Source organism: Molothrus ater, chromosome 14, assembly GCF_012460135.2.
Source record: "Molothrus ater isolate BHLD 08-10-18 breed brown headed cowbird chromosome 14, BPBGC_Mater_1.1, whole genome shotgun sequence".
Lineage (NCBI taxonomy): Eukaryota > Metazoa > Chordata > Aves > Passeriformes > Icteridae > Molothrus > Molothrus ater.
In genome coordinates this window covers 3,043,920-3,060,012 of record NC_050491.2, presented here as the reverse complement: position 1 = coordinate 3,060,012, position 16,093 = coordinate 3,043,920, and the positions used below count along the sequence as shown (strand labels likewise).

Sequence of the window (16,093 nt, the reverse complement as noted above, 5' to 3'; positions counted from 1 at the left end):
GAAAGCACCATATGTCAGTTGTCAGAGGTGACTAATTATGTTAACCACCAACTTCTGATAAAAGTGCTCTTCAGAAAGCAGGAGATGTCTTAAGTAAGACAAATTACTAATGGCTTTTGGCAGTGCAGCCTAATGTACCACCAAACATTTTGGAGAATTTTTTTCCTTCCAGCGTGCTGGCATAATACATCCCACTGAATTCAAGTGCTGAAGCTGGTGTTTTTAATGAAGTTTCATCCTTTTGTAGGTTGAGTTTAATGAGTACTTGATGACAGGCAGGCTGAGAATAAACAAACCAGCAAGATTCAATAGAGGAATCATTCCTCTTTCCCGAGCTGTCCCTAACAAAAGAATATCCCAACCACAGTCTGAGTTAGGGATGCTTTATAAAAAAGAGCAAGAGAGGAACAACACAGGAGTGTAAAAATGCTGCAGAAATAGTTTTAATCAGGATGTCCTGACAGCCTGATGGCAATGGGGATGTGACCTTGACTTCAGCAGCCTCACTGATACCCACAAGTTTTCCACTATTCTGAGGGGCTGAAAGGCAAGGACAGATTTACTGAACCATCCACCTCCAACAAGGAAATGCTTTAATCCATGATAAGCTAAATCCTCTTAGAGGACCTACACTTATCAAAATATATTCTGGAAGCAAGCAAGAATTGAAGTATTGGAAAACAAGGAGGAGAAAGAAACAGCAAGTAAAAACTTTATGTGCCCAAAAGTTTACCTGGTAATGTTGATTCTGAATCAGGTTGTCAGCATGACGTTCCTGGAAAGAGAAAGGCACAGGGGTGTCACATGTCTGCTCCTGCCTTCAGAGCTCCCCATGGCTCTGAGCAAGTGTCTCAGGTTTAGCTGGGGCTGTATTCTATCATTTTGTTAGAGCTGGGGCAGTTATCTTGTGTCATGGGGCAGTTTTTTCTTTATCTCTCCCCCAGCCAATCCTCCCTGCAGGAGATCTCTGCTGTCCATGGCCACTGAGTGTCCCTGCAGGACTGATCCAATCCCAGCATCCCATGGGGAGATGCTGCGCCCAGGGGAGGAGCCAAGCATTCCTACCTGGATCCAATCTGAGGTGCTGGGACAGCACAGCAGCCTTTGCCCAGTGCATTGCCAGAGGAGCAGCTTCTGCTGCCCTGCAGTGCCAGAGGGAGCCCAGGCCCATCTCCAGCAGCCCTGGAGCTGCAGAGGAAAACTCCCCCCTTGTGCAGGATCCCTGCTCCAGCAGAACCACAGCTGGCACTGCAGGAGGACTGAGCCCCCATGGGATGGGGCTGTGCCACCACCCTGACACACAGGGGACAGGGCACGGTCTGACTCTGGCAGTTTGGGGGTTTTTTTTTGCTTGTTTGTACTATTGCATTTGTATTTTAGTTTTCCTAGTAAAGAACTGTTATTCCTGTTCCCATATCTTTGCCTGAGAGCTTCTTAGTTTCAAAATCATAATAATTCAGAGGGAGGGGGTTTACATTTCCCATTTCAGGGGAGGCTCCTGCCTTCCTTAGCAGACATCCTGTCTTTTCAAACCCAGACAGCAAGTGATGATCCAGCAACCCCCTGCTGATCCCTCAGAACCCTGAATATCCCCAACACCCTCCAGAAACCAAGCACAAGCCCGTGAGCTCCTTACTGTGAATGTTTTGAGGTTTTCGTGCCTCTTCTGTTCGTTGTCAGAGTCATCTCCTGGGCACAGCTGGTTGTGGATCCACTTGCAGAGGTACCAGACTGACTTGGGGCTGGGGACAATGTTAAAGGGAGGGGGCAGAGTGGCGCCTTCATCAAAATAACTCATCCAGAGCTTCGTCCGCGCAAACTTCCACTCAATGTCCGCGTGGTCCTGTGGGAGGAGGGCAGAGACCATCAGCAGCTGCAGGCAGCTGTTCCTGGAGCCAGGCTGAGCAGGGGAGGTGTGAGGGATTTCCCCAGCTGCAGGCAGAGCGGTGTCACTCCCTACAGCTCCCTCGCTGGGGATGAGCGTCAAAAAATTGGTGTGAAATGTAACTGGAGTGAAAAAATACCAACCACTGAGAGGAGAGCAATACCAGCAAGGAGAATCCTGTGTGCTAGAGGCCAGAGGAGAGCAATACCAGCAAGGAGAATCCTGTGTGCTAGAGGCCAGAGGAGAGCAATACCCAGCAAGGAGAATTCCCTGTGCTAGAGGTCAGAATAGAGCAATACCCAGCAATAAGAATCCTGTGTGCTAGAGGTCAGAATAGAGCAATACCCAGCAAGGAGAATTCCCTGTGCTAGAGGCCAGCTTTGTCCTTAAGAGATTGTGCTTATTAGCTCACCAATGCAGGAAGCAGGAAAACACATCTCTTATTTTGCTCTTTGCTAGCACTTTTTTTATCAGAAACCACTGTTCCTCATGTCTAAATCAAATGAATTCTCATATTCTTCCCTGGGAAAAAAGGTCTTCCATAGTGGTTTTTGATTTGTTTTTTATAGCCTTCATTAATTCTGCTCTTATAAGGAAATGACACATTTTATGTGTGCTGTATTTTACATCTTGCCTCTGCATTATCCTTACAGAAGTCAGGAGACATTTTACTCTTGGGTTGGTGGGTTTTGTATTTATATTATCACCACGATGGCTTGCTGTGCCCTGGTGTTTTTCAGCCCAACAAAGTGGAGGTGGGAAGTTAAAACCACCATTTCACAGCTGCACAGACAGACACATGGTCCATACAGTCCCCAGGAAAGGAATGCTGAGCTATGGAAGGGACTGACCTTGCAGACTTCAGAATAGCTGGGTTTGGGGAACAAAATTTAGTCAATTTTTAATGATGGTGGAGCCAACCCAGTAACACAGTGCATATTCCCTCCAACACCAGGGCAGAGGCAGCTCCCTGCAGCCAGAGATGCTGCAGAGACCCAAACCAGATCTCGGCTGCTCTGTGCCAGTTTTAAAGTCGAAAAAAATGCCACTGTTTTGTAGGTTCTGCAGAAATTCTGACATTAGGCAGAAAAGGGGGGGAAATAATTTGTGCTGAGCGCAGCTGACACCAGCACACTGAGCAGAAGTGGTGTAGTGTGTGTTGTTACCTCTGCAGAGCAGCGCTAAGCTGATGGTTGTGACATTTCAGCATTGGCGCGAACGGTGTCTGACACCAGATTAAACCAAAGCCACGGTGATTCAGGCTAAGAAGAGAAAAGGACAATGCAGGAGTTTAATTTTCCGAGGAGATTTCAGGAAGGCTGGAACAAGCAGCTTATTGAGCGAGGGGTGCTGGGCTGCAGCTCTGGCAGGCAGGCACTGAAGTGTAGGACAGGGAGTTTAATAAAATATTGCTGAACATCTACCCAAAAAATTACTGCACTGGCTCTCTGGCCATGCTCCAGCGCCCTGACACGGGTAAAATATGCTCACATTTTGACAGTGAGGTGCAGCTGAACTCCATTTCGGTAATGTATTCAAATTATGTACAGCCCTGGATTTAGAACGACTGTCTCGGTGGCCCAGGAGCACATTAATCTCTGCAGATGGTCTGAACCAGCCCAGAACATCATTGTCCCCTGCCAGTTTACCACAGGGGCTCTTTGCAAGCCACAGGGGAGCACAGAGGTGCAGCCTGTCCTGGCCCTTTTTCCTCAAACACCATCACACCCCATAAACAGGTGAACTGCAGCATTGCTGGGAAGTATCACGAGTTGATGCTGCTGGAAATGGAGTCCTGGGTAGTAAAAAAAAGGCAGTTTGTAGCATGGAAGGGAGGGAGGGAGTGGGGGAAGGAAGGAAGGAGAGAGAGAAGAAAAAGAATGAGAGAGAAAGGGAAGGGAGGGAGGGAAGGAGGAAGGGAAGGAAGGGAAGGAAGGGAAGGAAGGGAAGGAAGGGAAGGAAGGGAAGGAAGGGAAGGAAGGGAAGGAAGGGAAGGAAGGAAGGAAGGAAGGAAGGAAGGAAGGAAGGAAGGAAGGAAGGAAGGAAGGAAGGAAGGAAGGAAGGAAGGAAGGAAGGAAGGAAGGAAGGAAGGAAGGAAGGAAGGAAGGAAGGAAGGAAGGAAGGAAGGAAGGAAGGAAGGAAGGAAGGAAGGAAGGAAGGAAGGAAGGAAGGAAGGAAGGAAGGAAGGAAGGAAGGAAGGAAGGAAGGAAGGAAGGAAGGAAGGAAGGAAGGAAGGAAGGAAGGAAGGAAAAGAAAGGAAGAGAAGAAAAGGAAAAGGAAGAGAAGAAAAGGAAAAGGAAAAGGAAAAGGAAAAGGAAAAGGAAAAGGAAAGGAAAGGAAAGGAAAGGAAAGAAAAGAAAAGAAAAGAAAAGAAAAGAAAAGAAAAGAAAAGAAAAGAAAAGAAAAGAAAAGAAAAGAAAAGAAAAGAAAAGAAAAGAAAAGAAAAGAAAAGAAAAGAAAAGAAAAGGAAAGGAAAGGAAAGGAAAAGAAAAGAAAAGAAAAGAAAAGAAAAGAAAAGAAAAGAAAAGAAAAGAAAAGAAAAGAAAAGAAAAGAAAAGAAAAGAAAAGAAAAGAAAAGAAAAGAAAAGAAAAGAAAAGAAAAGAAAAGAACTCCTGCTCATTTTTAGTTCATTTGTCTCTGCCTCAGCCCCTTCCAGAAGCAGGGCTGGCTGCTCCCTGCCCACACCTGGAAGCTCCCTCATCCACATCTTTCCACCTGAGCCTTCCCAGGTCTGGGCAGCCTGAGCTGAAACAAGAGGAGGGATGGGCACTGCAGGCCAGGTGAGCCCAGAGGGACCAGGGAGGGGGGAGAGAAGGGGCCTGAGCTGCACTAACCCCTGGCCCCAGCTGCCACATCCACCCTCCTTTTAAATCCCTTCAGGGATGGGGACCACACCACTGCCCTGGGCAGCTGTGCCAGTGCTGGACAAATCTTTAGGAAAAGGAGTTTTTGCTGATATCCAAGCTAAACCTCCCCTGCTCTTCACCAGGAAAAGCCCAGTGGCAGCTGCACGTTGCTGGTCTGAGCATCTACAGCATCTTGTAGGGGAAGATCTGCATGAGCCCAGGGGTGGATTACACAGCCCTGCTGGGGCTGAGCAGGAACTAAACCTGGCAGCACTGCCTGGGGCAGCTGGGGAGCTCCGGGCAAGGCAGGAGCTGAAGGACAGTGCAAACACTTATTTTGGATAGAGACGGATCTTTTGAGTTCATTGTCAACACAGGAGTAGGTGTGAATGTGCTGCCTCCCAGGCCAGCATATTCTGTGATATTCTGTGACAAATCCACCCCATCCCTCTACAAGAGCCCATCAAAGGCCTGGTGTCAGTGTGGGATCAGGAGTGGGCACCTGGCTGCAGTTTCCTCCAGCACAGCATCAAAGGGCCCGTCCTGGGCAGATGCAGCTTGGCACTGGATGCTGGATGCTGTTTGAAGAGGAAGGCAAGGCAAATCTCTACCTTGGGGATTGCAAATTTGTTTCTGGGAAAGGAAGGAAAAGGCTTAAAAAGCTTTTCTGCACAAAGTGGGGTTTTTTTTAAACTTTTTGTTGTTTCATTTTTAAATTAGCTGGGTGGGACACTTCATCCCTGGAGTGTCCCAGGCCAGCCTGGGCAGGGCTTGGAGCAGCCTGCTCTCATGGAAGGTGTCCCTGCCCGTGGCAGAGGCTTGGAAAAGGTGATCTCAACCCAAACCATTCTGGATGCTGTGACTGCACAGGCTTTCCTAGGGCTGAGAGCTGTGAAGCTCAGCAAGGCTTTTCCCTAGGGAAGTTTGGAGGCTGCTCTGAACAAATCCCTGCTGGTCTGGCTGCATCTGTGGATGCTGGCTTCACCCCACCTGCATTTCCTCTTGTGCTGTCTCAGTCAACAAGTGCACCATAACCTCTCTGAAAAGACAGACCAGACCCTCTGTACCAAGCTCAAAGTGTCTTTTCTCCCCTTCTCTGTTTTGCTGCTGCAAATTCCCCAGAGTTTGCAAACGCAGCCTGTCTCAATTATTCACCTTGATGTTTTGTGAACCTGAGCAAATCAGATGAGAGCTCCTGGCAGCAGTTTTGTGTTGGAAATATACAGCGAAGAGACACTTCAATTTTACTGACAATGTCTTTGTGTGCCAGGAAACCACCATTTTCTTGGTTAGAGCTCTCCTTAGTGCAGTAAGCAATAAAATCCTCACACAAAGCTACAGCTCCCCAAACTCTCCTCCCTGTGCTGAGCACCAAAAAACCACTTCAGTGTCTGTTCTGTACCCAGTTCAAACCTGGAGCACCTGGGACTTACAGCCAGGACATCAATCCCTGCACTGGCTGGGAATGTGGCCCCACCAGGTGTGCTCCAAGTTTGGGGTGTTCCCCAGTGACTGCTGGCCCCTGGGCTGGAGACACATTTTTGGGAGCTGCCTGAGTCTGAGCAGTGAGTGAGGATCCTCCCAGCCCTGTGCTGCCTCATGCATTGTTCTTAGATGACAACTCTTTGGTAGCATTTATAATAAGCTCAAACCCCACATTCACTAGCTTTGCCAGCGTGACCTTGCTGCTTCAGGAATTTGAATCTAAGTTGGGATTTCAGTGTCCTCTCTTTGAGAGCTTCTGTCTCTCTCACCCTTGTTCTTGTCACCGTTTTCTTTCAAGCACTGCTCAGCGTTTCAGCTATCAAACACTCCACACTTAAGAGGGCCAAGCCCTCAAGCTCAAAGAATCCATGAACTCAAAGAAACCAGCACTGGCTCTGCTGTGAGGAAAAAAAACCTGTCTCACTTCCTATCACAATGTGAATGTGTCATCCTGGCCACATAATCCTCTTGCAAATCTCTGCCATTTGAAGTGAGAATTAATCTCCCACAAAGATTTCCCTGTGGGATGGCTGAAGCCATTTCACTGTAGCAGTTGCAAATATTTTCTAATTCAGTCAAAGTGATGTATTCACAGATGTGCCAGATTTTAAATGATTACCTGCTACACTAATTATCCATGGTAATTCAGACATTAATCTCCGTCCTTATCTCTGTGTAGAAAATGTGTTGTTTACAGTTTCTGAGATGTTTTCTATAAATATTTCCATCACCTCTCCTCCTTGGCCACGCAGGTTGGGCCATACTTTGCCAATGACAGCAGTGAGTGCTGACCCAGCCACACAGACCCAGCTGTCTGGGAAGATGCTGTCACCTTTCTGCATGAGGGGGACACTTCTGCCACAGGCTCCAGGTTCCTTAAGCTCCCCAGGAGTTATTGCAGCTCCCTCCTGCCTGGGAGCAGGTGCAGGGAATCACTGTGAATCCCTCTTAGCACACAGGAACTGAAGTCATCCCATGGAAAGCCTGTGGCAGATCAAGGCATGGGAGTCCTGTCTCCTGGTCTTAAGTTCTTAACACCCCTGGAAGCCCTGGGATAGCCCCAAGTTTTGGTTGGCTCAGGGCTGAGATGGATTCTTGGCACCCTGTGGGTCTCACAGCTGTCTCTGCACTCTGGATCAGGCTGGTGCAGAGCTGTGGCTCAAACCCTCAGCTCCCAAGGGCAGGGTTAGACATTAAGATAAATTCCTTGATTGTGAGGGTGGGCAGGCCCTGGCACAGGGCACCAGAGCAGCTGGGGCTGCCCCTGGATCCCTGGAAGTGCCCAAGGCCAGGCTGGACAGGGCTTGGAGCAGCCTGGGACAGTGGAAGGTGTCTCTGCCCATGGCAGGGGGTGGAATAATGTTGTCACCTTATTGCAAAAGCTCCATCCTTCTTGGTGATTTCTCATGGGCAACTCCTCACAGCACAACCAACAAACTCCACCTCTCATCTCCACCAGCTAATCCACTCTTTTGTAGCACTTGTCTTCTTACTGGACACAGCTGTGGCCTATTAAGGGCAGGCCTGTTCCTAATCTTTGGTGATTAGTACAGCTCCAACTCCTCAGGTGTGAGACTGCCTTCTGCACTCTAGTTTTTACATTCTATCCCTCTACAGAATAAGATGATCTTTAAGGTTCCTTTCCAACCCAAATCATTCCACGAGTCTATGAAATGCTGGGATGATTTGATGCTCTGCAGCCAGGCATGCTGAGATCCTCCAACTTTTCCACTGTCAAACAATGCCAGGATGACCAGCTCCATGCTTTTCCACTGTCAAACAATGCCAGGATGACCAGCTCCATGCTTTTCCACTGTCAAACAATGCCAGGATGACCAGCTCCATGATGCTCCAGCTCCTCTGTGCCACTCAGAGGTGCCCAAGGGCTCCTGCCCCTTCCCCTGGGAGTTCCTGGGGTGCAAATCCTCCCCACAGCCACGTGGAAGGAATAACCTACCAAGATCTCCAGCATCACTCTGGCTGGCACCAAAAGGGCTGTGTGAGCCTTTCTTGTGTTTCATTACACAACAGGCAGTGGGCTAGGCTGGAATCAGGCTGCTGCCTGTCAGATGCAGATACAGATGGCTCTGACAGTGCCCTGGGGACCAGGCTGGCTGCCTGTGGCTGAGTGCCTCTCAAGGAGGGCTGGGAAGCTTTCTGGCTGTGCCAGGAGTGCAGGCAGGAGCTGCAGTGATTCCTGCAGCAGGAGCAGCTCTCTGCTGCTGTCTCACCCCAGGAGCAGCCACCAGCAGCAGCCCCACAGGATTAGGATGTGCCTGAGCTGTACTTTGCTCTGGGAAGGAAGGAGGAGATGGAACATTTACCTTGCAGGCTACTGAGTAAGGGAGGCTGGCTGCCCCAGAGGCACAGGAACTTCAAAGGTGCCTTTTTTGCTGTGTAATTAGCAGTGCTGCAAAGCCTAAGAGAAGTCATTAGACTCTATTCAATACATTTCTCTCTCCACGTGCCTCTTTATTGCTCTGTGCTAAACCCAGAGCAGGAAGCTGCACAGAAAATGTATCAGGGCTGGCTTTCAAGCAGGCTAGCACAAGAAAGATGCCCTTGTGTATCCTGAACAGAAAGCACTGCAGAAAGAGGGTCAGGAGAAATTTAATCTTTACAGAGCTCCACACAGGCAACTCTTGTGCTGTTTCAAAGCTGTTAATTTTGTAATATGTGTCAGGCAAAGTGGAAATAACATCAGCAGAGCTCGGGGGTTTGGTGACAAGCTCAGAGAAGCAAGCAGCAAAATTCCAAGCAGGCTATTTGACGTAAGTGCTGCTTAACATTTTTCAAAAGAAAGGATGTCACAGAAAGAAAAAGTCTGTGAGAAAATCAGGAAGCTACAAAGTCAATTAATGCATAGGTAATTCAGCTGCAGCTGGCAACAAATGACTTTGCTTTCAAAGCTGGGGATGACATACTGAGGGGTAAGAACTTAATAGGATCAATCTCCAAAATAATACAAGAAAAATTACTAAAGGAGGACAACCTAGTATTAGGAAAAGCAATTAGAACAGTTATGGGATGAGACAGCCAGAGAAGAGATGAAAGCACTGAGGAGTACAAGGCAGGTCCTGGGCAGCAGCTGCAGTGCCAGTGCCCTGGGACAGGCAGCCTTGGCAGAGGAAAATCAGGGAAAACCCACCTGGAGCAGCCCCTGCAGCAGCAGGCAGGGCAGGGGGGGAAAGGGAGAGCAGCTCCCCAGGATGCAGCTCCAAGGGACACACAGGGGGATTTTGGCTCCAGCACAGAAAGGGAGCATGGGTAGGTCCTGAGGAAAGACTCACAAATAAATAATAGCACTGGGAAACAAGGAAAGTGAATTCTTGGACCAGGATGCAGCGAACTGACTGCAGTTAAGAGCTTGTCTGGTGTGATGGTGTTCACAGGGGTCTGAGGATGAGGGGAGAGATGAGGATCTGACTCCATGGTTCAGAAGGCTTGATTTATTATTTTATGATATATATTATATTAAAACTATACTAAAAGAATAGAAGAAAGGATTTCAGCAGAAGGCCAGCTAAGAATAGAAAAAGAAGGAATGATAACAAAGGCTTGAGGCTCAGCTCTCTGTCCAAGCCAGCTGACTGTGATTGGCCATTAATTAGAAACCACCAACATGGACCAATCCCAGCTGCACCTGTTGCATTCCACAGCAGCAGATAACCATTGGTTACATTTTGTTCCTGAGGCCTCTCAGCTTCTCAGGATGCAAAATCCTAAAGAAAGGATTTTTCATAAAAGATGTCTGTGACATCTGGCAAAAGGCAGCAAGGCCCTTAGGAAAGCAAAGAGCACAAGGGAGAAAAAACCTCAAATGCAAGGTTTTATATAGCAGATAAGCCATCACTGGGACTGTGAGCCTTCAGAACCAAAAAGCTGGGGAGAAAATCCCACATGGCAGAGCCCAGGAAAGAACACACTGTAATGGAGGAAATGAGGAAAAATGTCCTTAATTTTGCAGTGTCCAAGGCCCCCCACTTAGGAATGGCCAGTGCAATGTCAACAAGACACAGCACAGGACCTGCATTTTGTTCCAGGTTGGATAAAGGACTCCATCTCTGGAGCACAGCCAAAGAGGCTCAGGAATTATGGAAATGGGGTTGGTTGCAATGGAAAAGAAAACCACAACTGGCTTCTGAGCACACCAGGTGGGGCAGAGAGCAGGGACATTCCCCCAGCAGACCTGTCACAGGAGCTGTGGCACTGCCCATCCCTGCCCAGAGCCTTGGCTGCTTCTGCCAGCCCCCGGGAATCAGTTTGTTTGTACTTGGAAAATGCATGCTTTAGCATCTCTGCTATTTATAACTTCCATGTGCAGAAGATATTCATAATTAAAATTTTTATTATGGCTTGCAATGTGCTGCATTCCACAATGTATTTAGGTTATATGTACATATATAGATATATATCAAATACTTTTCATCTCCCAGCAGCATCTTGGATGGAAGCAACGATAGCTAATGAGAAGGCCAGGGAATATTATATTGGAGAAAACACAGAGAACTGGGGATTGTGCTGCTTTTATTGCAGTTAAATTATGGGAGCTGACACCTTTTTGTTTCTGCAGTCATATTCCAGTTAAGTTCAGTTTTTATTTTAATAGTCAAATAAATCTGAGCAGTGGGAAGGTCATGCAGAGAAACAGCTCTCTAAAAGCCTCAGCAGGAAGATATCACTAAGGCTTTGTTCTTCCTGCCATCCATTCTTTCTCCTCCATCACTGCCTGATAAGAGCCTCTTTTCATGCTGAAGGTCAGAGAGATAAGGGGCATCTGTGCTGATAACTTAACCACCTCCAGCCAGGTCAAAACCAAGTAACTCTCACATGTCCTGGAGAACTGGAGGGCTGAGCAGGTATGGATAACCCAAAGTGTTGGAGTGCTGATGACTCTGTTAGTGCTAAGGCAAAAAATAAACAAACTTAGCCTCATTTTTACTTGCCCTATTTCCAGAAGATTGTCTTTGATTTTTTTTCTGCATAGCCAGTCAGGCTGGGATTTGATCTTCAAAGGTCTTTTTTTAACCCAAGCCATTCTAAGAGTCCATAAAGTTCTCATTGCTAAAGGTATCACATCTGCATTACACCTGGAGATACTGCGGGGCTCAAGAAAGTGGCTGCTCCTCTCTGAGCAACCATTCCCAAAGCTCAGGAATCCAACTCAGTTCTCTGTTCCAGCCTCAGGGTGCTCAGTCTGTCAGTCCAGGCCACCTACTGCAGGTGGATGGGAACCTTGGATTCCCTGCTGGACACAGCCAGGATGATTCCCTGGCACAAACTTGCCCTGGAAGGAAGGAGCACTGCAGAATTCAGCACTTTGTGTGCAAGCACTTGGGCTGACCTTGGCTCCTCCAGCTGAGCTGCTGCAGGTGAACTTCAAAGGGGAAGGACAAACCACAGGCAGAGCCCAGGAACCAAAATCCAGCCTGTGAGTCACGGTGTCCTGCTGAGGATGGAGCAGAACACTGTGAAACTGGGCTGGAGCAGCCTCTGGGGCTGGCAGGGGGTTCTGGAGGTGCCAGGCTTCACCTCTCCAAATCTCAGAATTCCCTGATCTCCCCAGAACCAAAGGCAAGGCTGCTGCTCCTCCTGTCCCCTCCCTGCTCCTGGCAGGAACACGACTCTGTGCAAGTGTTCAGACACCAAATGCCTCAGTGTTCTGCTCTTTTATGGCTGCCCATAAACTGCCTTTCCTCAGCACAGGAATGGGGCTGGATTATGTGTTTTACTGAGCCTGGAAAGGTCACAGCACCAGAGGGAGCAGCAGGTGCCCAACACCTCTGGAAGGCAGCCTGCTTAAATGCAGTGCCTGAGCTTGGCTGCCAAAAATTGAGTAATTGCTGAAAAATTAAAAAATCCTGTGTCCTGACCATTTAAACCCATCCTTGAGCCGAAGGGAAGGGACAGATTATAAATGTATGAGATTGCTCGAGTCTGTAAGGGAACCTTGAGCTGTGCAGATAGCACTGACTCAGGAGAGAAGGCTCTGTTTTCTCCCCCAAAACACAGGGGCTGTAGCTGAGTGGCTACAGGGAACAGGCCCAGCAAACAGAAACAGGTTGTTAATCATATCCCCATTTAATTAGGAGTGGTTGTGTGTATCCTCTTTCACCTGTATGATCAGCACCCTTTATTTGCAAGATTGCAGCGTGTTGCAAAAGGAAATCTCTGAAGCACTGGCAGCTAAGAAGTCATATTTCAGAGAGTTCTTAGTAATATAGCTGTTTCCATTGTTCAGTACCAGGGGAAAGCTCTTCTCAGATAAATCCCTTTTAGTATTTCACTGCTTTTTCCTCAGTAATATTCTTCCTTTATCTTTCACTTTTCCTCTTTTCTCCTGCCTTTCTACCAAGAGTCCCCTCGATGCAGAAGCACAAGATAATGCTAATTGAGCTTGTCAGGCCTAAATAAAAGATGGGATAATGCAGGGGCTGCAACCTATCTGGTTCCATCTGGATACTTCAACTTCTATCATGTAGCAAGAGCAAACCTTGCTGTGCTGCTCACACGAAATGGGCAGAGAGTTATTGACCTGTCAGGCAGGGCACTGGGGTGTTAACCACACCAAAAATCCCCAGAGCCCAGCCCTGAAAATGCCAAAAATAAATGCCAGCAAACTCCCTGGAATATCTTAAATCAGCGAGGGCTCATCTACAGATTGCAAGCTCTTCTCTTTTTTTTATTCAAGTGTAACTTTTCTGCCCTGAATAAGCCCCAAGATGGTTTGGCCATGGTGGCTCCCAGGGACACATAAACTCCTGTGGTTTCAAAGATTAAAAGCAACAGAAAGGCTGAACCACCTGATTCTGCTGCCAGTTCTCACAGGAGAGGCAGGATTGGATCCCAGGATGGAGCACAGGCTTTGTCTGGTCTAAGAACAGAAGATGCAGCATGTGAAGCTGGAGCACATCGAGTGCCTCTATTTAGAGGCTCTGCAAACTCCATATGAATATTAACAATGTGATTCAAGTCCATGGGTTACATGTAATTAGGCCAAAGCCAGCAAAAAGACAAACAGTTCTACACCTCCAAATGAATCCTTTAGCTTGCTAACAAAAGCAATTAAGCTGCCTGCCAGTCTGGAGCCAGGCTCCAGGGCTAATTTCAGACACACAGGCTGTATGGGAGCATCCCAACACACCACTGCTGAATATTTCACTTTACAATAAAAATCTGCTGGGAGTCCCCCCACACCCAGCCCCAAGGTCAGAGAGAGCACTCAGCCTTGGGAATCAACCCCACTGCACGAGAGGTGGGCTACAGCTCCTCAGGAGGGAACAGGAGTGGGGTCCTGCATCTCTTCACATGGACTGCACTCCATGGGAAATGGAACAGAAATCATGGAGTCATGGAACGGGCTGGGCTGGGAGGTCTCAGGTCTTTGTGGCTGAAATGGCTCCTGAGGTGTTAGAAAGTCTCTTTTTTCCCAGCCCAGCGACTGAAGATGAAGTTGAGATTCCTCGGTTCTGCTTTTCAAGGTTGTTTATTTTCTCTTATCTGTTCCATTCTTTCTCTGACCTGCTGAGATCTGTCCAGCAGGTCGGGTTGTGGCACAGTCCCTGCCCTCAGGGTGGTGTTGGCTTTTTATGCTCAGAACTCTGTGTACTTTATTTACAATAATTTCCCCATACCTATCACCTATGTTGGACAGTCTGTCTCTACCTTAAACCAATCCAAAAGTGCCACCATCCCAGCAGAAGATGGAGGACAAGAAGAAGAAGAAGGATAGGACATGCCCAGATTCCTCCATCTTGCCTATTGAACCCCCATTCTAAAACCCCAAAATTCTACTTTTTCAACCTGTGACAAATTCACTGTCATTCTACTCAAACTCTTGTGGCTTGTAACTCCTCACACAAGGTTGGGAATTGTTTCCATGGGCTAAAATCAAAGGCACGGGTGTCTTGTGCCAAGGTCTCTGAGCCCCTGCCAGGGTCTGGAGTCACCCAGGGCAGCCAGAGCAATGTCCTGGGTTCTGACAGGGAGGGACCTTAAAGCTCATTCCATTCCAACCCCCTGCCACAGGGACACCTCCCACTGTCCCAGGTGCTCCCAGCCCTGTCCAGCCTGGCCTTGGGCACTTCAGGGATCCAGGGGCAGCCCCAGCTGCTCTGGGCACCTGTGCCAGGGCCTGCCCATTCCTTCCTTATGCCTGATCTAAACCCACCCTCCTTTAGCTCAAGGCCATGCCCCTTGTCCTGTCTGCCTGTCCAAGTGTCACTGAAGGCACTGACTGAGTGCAGGAGAATTTCCCATTTCAATTAATTACTGCTGACCCACAGATGAGTGCAGTAATTGAGATCTGGGTAATTAGAGCAGTGCTGTAGAATAAAGCAAAGCTGTGAGTGTGTCACCTGCACCTCAAACACTTCTGCATGTGGGCAGTGAGCAGCAGATGTGTGTGCTGGTCAGCTCTGAGGGCCACAAAACTGAGGGACAAAGAGGAGTATTTCACTCATCTGCAAACCAAGGAAGAGCCATTTCATCCTCTTTCCAGAACCCCCTTGTTTCACTGCACCATAAAAAGCTTCAAGAAATATTGATCCCAGCTTGTACTGGCAACACAACAAGAGCAGAATTTCATTTCCTGCTGTATTACAGAGTTAAAAACTGATGGCTTAATTTCTAAGAAATTCAAATTAATGGTGCTGAAATGGGCCTGCTGAAATGAACATTTCCTGATGCTTTAAAAGAGCTTAGTTCTGAGACCAGATTTAGGAGCTGGCCTTACCTCTATAGGGGAACAGCCACCACTCCAAAATCTGCCATCTGCACGGACTGGGCAGCTGTTGTACTTCAAACTAAGTTTATTGATTCATAAAATTCCTCCTTAGCCAAACCACCAGGTAATAACTGTGCAGGTCGTGCAAGCAGAGGAACATTTTCTGACAGTCCTGAGGGTCACAAATCACAGTGGGGAAGAGAATTTCTGCTGGTGCAGTGAATTAAACTGGGTAGCAATTACTGCCACGGTGCTGAGGGAGTTCAGCTGCTGCAGAAAAGTGGAGGAATCTGTGTGCTTTGCAGAAGAAGAAAAGTTTGAAACTGCCACCTGGGGGAAATCCAAAGTTATCTTGGAAACAACGTAATAGGGAGCTGAAAAATCTTTATGTTTCTCTGTGCCTTAATTTTTAAGCTCTCTAGCCTGCAAAAATTGAGAAAATTCCATATCTAATATCCCTATACTTACTGTCAAAGTTTTATTTATTTTTTAGCTGCTTTTGTATTGCTATGCAAAATATTTCTTTTCTTCATTCTCCTCCTTAACTACTTGTGTTAATCCACTCCATTTAATTTCATCACCTAAAACTTCACCCTGAGGTTGGTGCCCAATGCCCTGATTCCTGCAACACAAACACTGGCAACTAAGTTCCAATTTAGACATACACTACTCTCAGAGACACACTTAAAACTTATTTTTATTTTAAAGACTGCAGCCTTTTGCAGGAACAGCTGTGTGAGATGAGCCAGCTTGAAATCACAGAGATACCAACCAACAGGAGGATACAAAATACAATATATAGAACAATTTTGTGATTTTATGCTCACTGCTGAAGTCATTATTCCAACATTGCACACAGACACTGCATCACACACTCGAGGCTGCAACACCTTCCCACAAGGGAGTTAGAGGGAATTTTTCTCAGGCTCCCTTTGGTGTAAGTAATCCCTGAGGTATTAAACATCTTTGTACTTTTATCCCAGAACATCTGAAGGCTGTGAGGGTTCACATCTCTCTTTAAAGTGCTGTTGTGCACCATTTATCACCCTAACTCACCTGCAACTCTCCCAGCAGCTCACAGCCCCTGGTTTCCATCCTGCACAGCCCTTGCTTGCTGTTCTTCCACTGATACTGCTCCTGCTGCAGAGTCA

General features: G+C 47.5%; 1 protein-coding gene across 2 annotated transcripts in view; it reads right to left on the bottom strand.

The window, feature by feature from the left end:
* TRPC5 (transient receptor potential cation channel subfamily C member 5) overlaps positions 1-16,093 on the bottom strand; it is a 108,619-nt gene that overhangs the window by 9,951 nt on the left and 82,575 nt on the right. For both annotated transcript variants that reach the window (XM_036402417.2, XM_036402418.2), the window contains exons 8-9: positions 1,637-1,843; positions 734-775 (exon numbers count right to left, since the gene is read on the bottom strand). In XM_036402417.2, the coding sequence (XP_036258310.1) occupies positions 734-775; positions 1,637-1,843 (249 nt within the window). The remainder of the gene's footprint in view (positions 1-733; positions 776-1,636; positions 1,844-16,093) is intronic.